Raw genomic sequence first — 11232 nt, 5'->3', positions numbered from 1 at the left:
CACTACGCCGGAGAGGTAATTAACACCCCCTGAGTACTTTTGGCCTTTGGTGGTGTCTTTGTGGCTTAAACAGGGTTTTGATTCTGCAAATGCTGATCTTTGCATGCAGCAGAGTAAACTTTGTCTCTTGGATTTGCCTATTTGATGGCAGATGTTTGAAAGGGAAGCTACAGGAGGTGACCATAGCGATGGTGTCTTTGGGGGGGGTGACCACTTGTTAATACACCGACTGTCAGTACTGATATGGACAGCTTTCCTGTTTATCATTTATATTTCATGTCTTACATTTTAAAAGCATTTTGTGTGAACGGAGCTGATTCCATATAAAGTAGTGCTATATAAATGTGCTAAATGTAAGACTTTATAATAACTATACTTTTAATAGCATTAGTAAAGCATGAACAAAGACTTAATTCATCATGAAACATAATAAAAACAAGTATATTAAGAATTTTGGCTGAGTAACTTACTTATTACCCTAACTCCTAACCCCTTAATGAATTAGTTATTAAGCCTGAATCATTCTTTAATACACAATTTGTTAATTATTAATTAAGTCTTTGGTCATGTTGTATTAAAGCTAATTAAGGCGTAGTCATTCGAAAGTGGTACACAAAGTGCAAACGTTTTATGATTTTTATGTCTGTCAAAGACAAATGTGAGTTAGGAATAGGGGTGAAGGGTGGGAGAGACATTCATTCAGCTTCACAACAGTACGGCCGGAAATGTACTGCAGCCCAAACTATCAAGGTACTAAGCAATACCCAAACTTTTTCATAAACCACATTGTATTTTATTAATTAGGCGTACCAAGAAGAAGTAAGTCCCTATAACCCACCGGTCTCTATTTAGTCAGAGGAACTCCCCAGTCCCCCTTGCTCGCATTCATGCAGCAAACATGGCTGAAAGTGGGTCTAACTGGCTCTATATTTACTTTCAAAAGTCTTGGGTTTTTTACCCTTCTTCTTTAAGATCAACCTTTGATTCACAAAATGCTCAAACAAACAGTGAAATCAACAATAAAACACAATTCATTACATTTATTCAGAATTGTAGTTATTTTCACTAATTAGAATTACACTTTACACTTTTAATTACACTAAATTAATTTGTCTTGTGGATCAAATACGTCTAAATTAAAAGAAATGAAACATATTTCCCAATAAAAGAAGTGTTGCACATTAATTTACATTTTGCTTGTGTTACCAAAAGTTTCCTGATCGAACTGCAAAGTACTTGAGTAGTATTTAGAAGTAGAAGAGTAGAAGCTAAAAAAAGTTAAACGTGCATCAATTGGAGACTTACAGTTTAAAAACTCCCATGAACCGAAAAAGGCTCCTACAGAGTGTGAAAACCCCTGCAGCTACTCACTTTCATCTAACATCCATTTATTAATACAGAGTCCTGTTTTATGTTCACCAACTGCAGCTTCTAGAACGTGTTTTTTCTATATCGAGCGTAGCGTGGTGATGTACTGCAGTGTGTGGGGAAAGTTGCTGACACCGGCCAAAGCAGAAGTAGATTAGCCGTTGATAAAGAATGGCTTTAAGAGGGCTGGCTCAGACAAGGTCCCCTCAGTCCGGGCCGGGGCAGCGCAGTCACAAGCCTGGCATGGACGCGTATGATAATGACTTGGTGCAGAGAACACAGGCGGCCCGGCCAGTTGTTCCTCCTCTCTCAATCGCTCGCTCAAAGCCTCTTCTGTTATCTGAAACGGCCGTGACTTCAGCGGGGCAAATTCTCTCCTCCCAAAGATTTGATTATTATCCTGCTGGTGCCAGGGAAATACTGCTTTAATTCACTGCAGTGTTTTACTGCAAACAAAGTGGCTTATCTCTCGTATGAAATATGGCCTGTAATAAAAATGTCTCGATGTCAAAGCGATTTCATAAAGGGAGGAAAGTGTAATAAAAGTGTTTTGAAATACATGTTGGTGACTTATAGTTCCCATATTACATGCTGGACAGAACACACACGCCTGCACATACACATTTTTATGTTTGTCTCTTTATAGATATGCTGCATGTGTGGTCTAGAATAGATCTTTTAGCCTTAAGGCAGATGGAGGTTAGAGAGTTTATTAGAACACACTCACGCTCATATGTCTGTGCACTTCACACAGAGACCGTGTGTTAAGGCTGATTCAGACTCTTTTGACACACTTCTAATTTTAACCTTACAAGTTCATAAATAGACGGTGTGAGGTCAGTGCTGCTTATATGAAATCAAGGTACCACTTTATAATACTACACCTTAATAACACATTTATTATATTTAATTCATGAACAAACAGTTAATTAGGAATGATTTAGGCTTAATATCTTAATTGAAAGGCTTAAGAGTTAGGTTGATGGTATTCATTAAGTAGTTACTAAGCCTGAATTAAGTCTTTCTTCATGTTTTATTAAGGCTATTAAAAGTGTGGTTATTATATAATCCATCAAGTGTTACCAAGATAATCAATATTTAATGGTTTATATCTGAAATTCCAAATAGCCAGAAGTTGTTTGAGTTTAGATTGAAAAGATGGAATGTCAGTCGTGGTTTAAAAAAAAAAAGTAAAACAAAACACGAAAAAAGAAATAGTTTAGTTAATTGTTTAGTTTAGTTAATTGTTTGTAGCTATAATTCTGATATGGAATTGGATCGTATGAAAATGCATGTACTTTGTTCTTTCTTAGGTTCTCTATGACGTGCGCGGGATTCTAGAGAAGAACAGAGACACTTTCCGAGACGACATCTTGTTCATTCTCAAAGACAGCAGGTATGAACGCACAAAGTACAATCATTCAAACACGCGCCTGTCCCACGCGCAGCTTCATTCAGTCTCTGCAGTTAATTCTTCTGCCGTTTTGCAGACTCGACTTCATCTACGACCTTTTCGAGCGCGTGGGGAGCAGGAGCGGGGACGAGACCCTGAAGATGGGAACGGCCCGACGCAAGCCCACTGTCAGCTCCCAGTTCAGGGTACGACTCTAAATCCAGCAACCCAAATGTCACGTTCAATTTCTCGGAATGGGGGACAACACAACAGTCTAATTGTCCTCCCCGCTGCATGTAATGAATTCGTAACATTTAACTCTTAATCATGACACTTGAAAAGTCAGCACGGGGGCAGCGTAGAAAGATGTAAACGACGAGCGGGACAAAGCCTGAGTCTGTGCGCGGTGAGGACTGCATCGCTGCTGTTGTCTGTGGTCGTGAGCGGTGCTGCGGAGAGAAGGAGTGAGGGAAGATTTGGCAGCGTGCCCCGGCCTCTAGCTCCCAAAGCCAGAGGATTAGAGTTGATGGCTGGGCAGAGAGGGGCCAACCAGGGGCCAATCATGCTCGGTTCTGCCAGGCCGGGATGGAGACAGAGTGTCTGAGGCGGGGGGCGGACAAAGGCGTTTGGGGGAGCGAGGCTGGGTTCAAGGGTCCTTCGCTGGATGAATGTGAAGTGTGAGACGGCCAGTTTCCTTTGGTGTGAATATATTTGCAATTAAGTTGTGTTTTAATTCAAATTGGAGTATTTTAGTAAGATTTAAAAGCAAAAGAAGAGAATGCAATTGCACCATATGTAAAAAAAGCAAAGAAAATGTATCTACTAAACCAGTAGAAGCGTTGAAAAATCACGGTCAAACAACTGTGGATCAAACCCTAACCAATTTTCAACATAATAAGAATCAAATGACTTCAAAATGAAATGACGTAAATTAAGTAGAAGTACAAAGTAGTGGTATAGAGTAAAATGTACTTGGGGAAACAGCTACTCAAATAAGTGTAAATGTCAGAACATAATATCTGGTTTGTAATTGTAATATCATTTTAAGGACCAAACATTAATAGACCACAAAAGATACTAAATCATATCTGAGGGAGCGGTGCAGGAGACACAAATGTTAAAGTCATTTAAGCTTTTGTCACCAAGGAACCAAAAAGCGCACTGTTGTTTTTCTCAAGTAGGAATATGGTGTCCCAAAACTACAATGAGAAGTACAGTTTCTTCAAAAAGTTACTCAAGTAAATGTAAACTGTTTTAACTTTGTGTCTCAAAACTAACCAGAGATATTCACTTTGAAGTCCCCTTCATGTCTCAATCATTGCAAGATAGTGTTTTTGCCTCGGCAGATGTCTTCTGATCATGATTATGGAAATAAAAAATAATATTAAACGCTCAGCTCTTTTGTCCAACTGACAAAGTATTACATCACACAATCTAATCTCCATGCATATCTAATCTGACATGAATGCTCTGCTCTTATCCTCCTGTTTGTCTGTTACAGGATTCCCTCCATTCCCTGATGGCCACACTAAGTGCCTCCAATCCCTTCTTTGTGCGCTGCATCAAACCCAACATGGAGAAGGTAGGTCATGCAAAAGTAGCATTCAGGATCCCTTCCAGCCCCCGTCAAGGTCGGCCCCTCCAAAGCTAACCCTGCTCCGGGCTATTCATAGTTCCCTCTCCTCCGATGCATTTTGGCTCTGTTGTTTCTGTCGGTGTGACTATCCAAACAAGCCTCGCACGTTACAGGGTATTTTGGTAAAACAATTGTCCCAAAACTTTCCACATCATTCGTTACTGTCAGAAATGTTAGTTACTTTGTGTTTGCTGACATAAAGTATGTCTGTGTGCCAGTGCATTCCAAGCTCTTTAACCTCAACTCTGCAGGGATCAGAGGTCACGGAGGGCCACTTTAGCTGCAGCGGGTTTGGCTCATACTTGGCTGATCTCGATGCATCAGAGGAATGTCAGCGATAAGACCAGTTTGCTCCTGACTCCAGCTACTTATTGTTTTGTCCTGAAGTAGCAGTTGTCATATTCTTAGGAATTTGTTAATTTTTCTAGTATTTCCAATAAAACTGCTGAAATATTTTTACTAACATATTTTTAAAGGAATAAACACTAAATTGATGGCTCCTGATCAGGGTCAGATGAAAGGTTGTGGGGGCCTGTGGCTCTTATATTTTGAACTAAACATTCCTCTGTTGTCAACATAGGCTTTCTAACAATGTAACGTTTCTGATGGCACTGTACATGTTTTAAATTTAAGCCTATATTAAGAAATGAACCGCAAAGCGGGTATGGGGTTCCCAATTTAGGAAAAGATGAAACATCATACTTATACTTTTTTCCTGTGTTCTGGTGCCTTTTAGGGCCAAAACATTTTTATTTATTCGATCAATACCCACCGGGCTCTGACTGACTCAAACATGTTTGAGTTTTCTATATTCTAAAAGGGTTTGTCAATAACTTTAGGACAACTGTTGGAGAGTAAAGAACGTGTATCTAACTGTTTTCACTTTAAAACTGCATTATTCAAATCCAATAACTCTCATTACAAAATGACTTTGATCACACAATACAGTATTTATTCACAAGGCTCTGAATACAAGCTTCAACTGCCTTGAGTTAAACACTTACATAAGTACTTTGCGAGTACAGAGGACCATGTCTTGGCTTATTTTCAAGTCATAAAATAGGCCACTTTATAAATAGCAGTAATTCATAAAGAGGTAAATCAAACCCCAAATTGAATTGCCACTACATTATACAATTCCAACTTGAAAATGTTTGACTGTGTTCCTTTAAATCCGTCCCAACTGCAAATCAAATGATCCTGTCCTGCCCATACTCTATGTTCTCTCCCTGGAAACCTCTCTCTTGGCTGGCATTGTCTGCTGGCGCTGGCTGTGGTTTTTTCACCTGGCCTCGGAGGGTTCAAATGGAACAAGCTCGGCCCTGCTAATCCTTCAGAATGACAGGACTGTGGGCCCAATCCCCCGACATGATTGCTCCCATGCAAACAGCATTACTGTACAATATATTTATCCCATTTCCATCTACACGTTCTCCTTGGTGAGCGGTGGAGGGAAGGGTCACCCAGAATGCACCTCTCTGAGCAGATCTGACGGAGAGAAAGAAGGAGAGGGTCAGGTGTGGTCAGGCTGATGGTGACACATGCAGCTTTACATGTTTCTGTGCATGGTAGAATGAGCCTGTAATTAAAGGGGCATGTTTGAAGTATGCTGCAGTTCAGAGTGAAGCTTATCCTCAGCAATGAATAAGTATAATAGTACCTAAATACTTATTTGTGTTATTTACTCTAGTACATTGTAGCGAAAGATATTTTCCTCAACAGATTATAGCAGCTGTTCGACTTGGTCAGGGCAGTATCCTGTGTGGGAGCGTGAAAAGGCCCTCTCGTCCGGTTTATAGTCCCGTGGGCACATTTTCATATTTCAATTGCTTTCAACTGACTCCAGTTTGTTTGTTGTTCTGGACTGTGAACTTTGAAAACTTCTACACAACGCAGTTATCATGTTTAACTGAAGTAGAATTGCAGCAATACAAGTTCCTGCAGAAGTAGTAGGCCAATTAAGTAATAATAGTAAGTACGAGGAACATTAGTAGCAGCGCTGGTAGAAATACTGGCTGTTGTCGTATTGCATTAAAGTGGTTGGACTGGAAACTTGGCGGTTTAATCCTTGCTCCAAATAATCAATAAAGAACGTGCAGTAACTTGGGAGTGTCGTGTGCCGTCGACGCTGATGGGCAGCCACATTTCCATCGGTCAGCTCCAGGGCAGCTTTGGCTACTTGATGGCACAGCGGTGGTAATGACAGTTGTGAACACGTTTTGAGCCAGTCACCTCTTGAAGGACTGGATTTAATTATTATGTTTAATGTTATTGGAGCCCAGATTTTGAGTAGCTCTCCTGTGAAGGACAAGGTGCAGGAGGCGCGGACAATAGAGGTGATTAGGAGTGAAAGTCAACAGTCTTCATGTTTCCCCCGATGCCGTGTGTTTTGGGTGTAGGTGTAAAGTGATCGCTCAGCAGAACCACGGTTTCAATGGGCTGTGAACTCTGAGACCTGCAGGCTACATGTGGGCCTCCTCTCTGCCGACGGCCCTCCTCTCGGGGTCAGGTTCAGGTGATTCATAATACTCGTTCTAATGTGGTGCTCTTTCCTGCAGAAACCCAATCAGTTTGACCCAGACGTGGTGCTGAACCAGCTGAGGTACTCGGGGATGCTGGAGACCGTGAAGATACGGAGGGCCGGCTTCCCTGTGAGGAGGACCTTCAAGGACTTCAACAGCCGGTCAGCACAATACAAAATATTCATTTAAAATATACTATCTAAACTCCTTCCTGCAAAAAAATCATCTCACTGTATTTTCTCTGTCTTTGCACAGTTTTGACAAAATACAAAAAAAAATATTACACCCCTGATTGATAAGACACATCCACCAACCAGCCAATAGGAGGGCTTAATACATGGCAAAAAAACAAAAAACATCTTCTTTGCATCAGAACATTTTTTGAATGACGCTGTTTTTTGTGCAGTAATTGCCAAACATTACAAGAATGTGGTGTAAATGGATCATAATGAAATGTCAGTTCTGAGCTTGTCAGTCTGTCTGTTATGTCGGACCGTTCTTGGGTCAGGTCAAGTACTTTGTGTATTGTGGGATGCCATTTGTTCCTTTCATTTGGTAACGGAATGTCCAGTACGTCCTGTGCATCTAAAACATTAGGAAGGAAGGCTCTGGAGCTTCTTTTCAGCTTCTTTTCCTGACTGAAAAGAGAATTCAAACACTGGGGCTGCGGGGTCACTTCACTCACTTAGCAACCTTTATAGCTCCCAAAGGGGAACTTGAATCCAAAAATAGAGAGTAATAATACAAACTTTGTTTGTGTTTGACAGGTACAAGATCATTTTGAAGAAGAAAAAAGCCGTCCTGAGTGATGAGAGGCAGTGCTGTTTAGAGATTCTCAACCTGCACGATCCAACCAAGATGGAGTTTCAGCTTGGGAAGTCCAAGGTAAAAAAAACTATACATAGTGCATAGTACATATTAGTGCTGTGGATGTCCCAACAGTAAAATGGCTCTGCAAACTAGGGCGGCAACTAATGATTATTTTACTAATCGATTAGTTCAGCAATTATTCTTTCATTTAATCGATTTGTGGTTTAGATCATGAAAGACCAGTGTGTTTGGGATTTGGACTAAATTAAAGGGATACCACTTAAAGACATCCTAATGGTGTGTACTTAAACACTAGATGCACATGTTTACTGTGTCATTTGAAATAATGACAACTTTATGTGAGTTATAAAACATCTTCTCTCAGCTCCTGCCATGTTTTGGAATCTGCATAGTCCAAACAATTGTACTATTACTTAAGTAGTTGTGATTGATTGATTGATTGATTGATTGATTGATTGATTGACTTGTTTCATTCCTAATATTGACATTACTGGCCTAACAAAAATGAAAATCTATGATAATTAATTTGTGAAACGTATGTGTCCAACATTTGAACAGCAGCTGTTGAACTAAAATGATAAATAAGTATCAAACATATGGAGATGAATAACAGGTCTTTTATTAAATATAGACATGCTTAAATCAACTGGACAAGGGGACTGTATTCCTTATAGAACTACATTGCTTGGCCCGGCTGATGTCCGGAGGCTTTAACCCAGGAACAAAAATGTACTATTTTTAGTGTTCTGTTTTATATCATTTTCACTCTTTGGATTCATACAGACACTTAAACGATATGTTGTTCCTGCTATTTGAGGTTGAGGACTATTATTCTACCGTTCATATTCTGTACTTTATGGCCAAATTACATGTAAAGCAAATATCATAAACTGTTAGCTTTTAGATGTTGTTGGGCCACTTTGGAAAGACCCATCCATGACTCACATCCCAAGGATTTCGTTTTATTTTTTCAGGTTGTGGTCACTCAGCCACAAAGTTACACTGTTTCTCCTAAACTTTGTCACCACCAATGACTCTTACTGTAACTGTAGGAATTACTGTCAACATGAGCCTTAGTCTGGAGAAAACAGCAAACTGATGATGGACAAATAACACTAAAATACCTATTCTGCTCTGCTCTTATTACTTTACTTTTCAATAATGATCAACAGCCACACTCAATAGCTCACCGTCTTCCATTGCCTTCGTCCTCAATCATTAACTTTTAATGGCTTTTCTGGCCTGGATTCTTAGGCACCAGAGATCTTACTACTTCATGCAGTGCAGATGATGAGAGCTCAAGTCCTCCATACAAGAATAGAATAGAAATATTGTATATTTAGAAAAAGATTCAGACACTATTTTTAGATTAAAAAGATGTTTCAACTCAAGAGTCAGTCTCAATCTGCGGATCTAGTCTGAGACCTCAGATATTTATTCTACTCTGAGTAGGCCCTGCCCACCGAGCGGGACCTCCTGATAATAGCTGTTTACAGTTTTGCTTCAAACTACTCCTCTTTGTAACCCAACTATCACAATCCTATTGTAAACTAGCTGTAGCTCCCTCATCACCAATGAGTACCTGATCTGAAGGACCAGGGCTTCTCCCGCTCCAGGGCTTCAACACACTATTATACACGACCAGTAGGTTGAACCTTAAACCTCCATTTCTGTTTAAAGAGGGTTCTGTTTTTCAACAAAGATTGCCTCTTTAAATCCTCTTTCAAACCATCTTTTCTCCTGCTCAGAATCTTCACTTCTTCGATAGAGTGATTAAAGGCTTTAAGATGAAGATGCACGGCGCTCTGTGGTCCTGAACGTGCATGTCTTCTGTGCTGATAAAGCCTCTTGTGAAGTGGTTGTTTAGTGTCTCCTATGTACTGCTCTTTACAACTTTCTCCACTGCATTGGATAGAATACACTACATTGTTGTTTTTGTGTCTTGTCCTTAGGGTGAACCAGTTTTTATCTTAAAGGGTTGTCAGGTTTCAAATAAACAGGAATGTTGTGCTGTCTAAAAATCCTTTGTAGATTTTCCCGACAGTCCAGAGTCATAAGGGATAGTTTTTTTAAACCGTGTCCAGATGAATACAACTGAATCTTTTTCTACAATGGAACACTCCTTAACAAATGAGGGATTACACTAATTTATTGTATCTACATAAATACATACATTTAAAAAAACATCTGTATTATTTCTTGAGTTATAGGAGGTCTTAGCAACTTTTACTCCTATTACTGTCACTAAACCTACTATCAGCAATAGTACACATTTCACGGCCTACTGCTATTTGAAATATAAGCAGGACAATGTATATATACATTGACTTGTTTGTTCAAAGGAGTAAAAGATAATAAAGGCGTGTAGTTAGTCTCCCCTCCTGACCATGCTGTGGCAGAAAACATGTGAGAACAGCACTTTTACAGGGTTTCTTTCAATCAGCTAAATCCACACCAGCACTTCCTGCTCTCTGCTGCGGTTCAATCATGGCTGTAAAATCACCCAGACATTTCAAATGTGTTAGTTCCCTTTGGCTTTTTGCGCTGTAATATCCACACTGGGTCATGCTGACTTGGAGGATATATGAAGAGCCCAAATGTTTGATTTGAAACTATATCTATATGCCCGGCCTGTAACCATGAGCACACACGCCCAAACACATTCTGTTTCACAGTTTCACACAATCACTGCTTCAGAGGAAAATATGTCAAAATATGCACTTAACAAAAAGTTATTTTATTTAATGAGGACGTATGCAAAATTGACTGTAACGAGCTTTTAACCAGGTTATAACGGTGCTCCCTCATTATAAACTTACTCTCAGTTGTATTTCGATTGATTCCTGACTTCGCGTTTAAGCGTTCGGTTTTCACCTACCCCCTATTCCCACTAACTTCTCTTACTTACTTATGATTTTTCAAAACATTCAGACAAACATATGGGGTTTCTTTTTTCAACGTTAAAATATGTGACTGAAAATCCATTGCTTGTTACGGTCAAATGCCACTCTGAAATTTTAAACCTGAAGTCAATGGACCTGTTTCTATTATTAAGCAGTTTTATATTAATACTGCAATTTACAATGAATAAAACGTGAATTAAGGAAATACTTATGTGATAGTTTATTACATGAAAAGCATGATGTAATTTTAATCCATTCTCCTGAATAATACTTGAACATTGTATTAGTTCAATCTAACAGTGGATCTATCAGTGGATTCACTCTGTCACTGCATCCAACAGATCAGTTTGTGGATGCAAAACAACTTTCTCCAGCTGAACTCAGACAAGACTGAAATAATCGTTTTTGGCCCACAGAAACAAAGAGAAAGTGTTAGCGGTCACCTCCAGAGTCTCGCTCTAAAACCTACAAACCAAGTTAGAAATCTGGGGGTAATAATGGACTCAGACTTGAACTTTAATAGCCACGTCAAATCAATAACATCAGCAGCTTTTTACCATCTAAAAAACATTGCCAAAA

General features: G+C 39.6%; 1 protein-coding gene across 1 annotated transcript in view; it reads left to right on the top strand.

The window, feature by feature from the left end:
* The window catches only part of myo10l3 (myosin X, like 3), a 69329-nt gene that overhangs the window by 38116 nt on the left and 19981 nt on the right, over positions 1-11232 (top strand). Inside the window, exons 16-21 of the mRNA XM_072444380.1 lie at positions 1-15; positions 2682-2764; positions 2859-2967; positions 4263-4343; positions 6956-7080; positions 7687-7804. The exon at positions 1-15 is cut by the window's left edge and continues 54 nt beyond it. Of these exons, the coding sequence (XP_072300481.1) occupies positions 1-15; positions 2682-2764; positions 2859-2967; positions 4263-4343; positions 6956-7080; positions 7687-7804 (531 nt within the window). The remainder of the gene's footprint in view (positions 16-2681; positions 2765-2858; positions 2968-4262; positions 4344-6955; positions 7081-7686; positions 7805-11232) is intronic.

This window comes from Eucyclogobius newberryi, unplaced genomic scaffold, assembly GCF_026437365.1.
Source record: "Eucyclogobius newberryi isolate DKJ021-1_F unplaced genomic scaffold, fEucNew1.0.hap1 SCAF_14, whole genome shotgun sequence".
Classification (NCBI taxonomy): Eukaryota; Metazoa; Chordata; class Actinopteri; order Gobiiformes; family Gobiidae; genus Eucyclogobius; species Eucyclogobius newberryi.
This window is presented reverse-complemented; position numbering and strand designations above follow the sequence as displayed.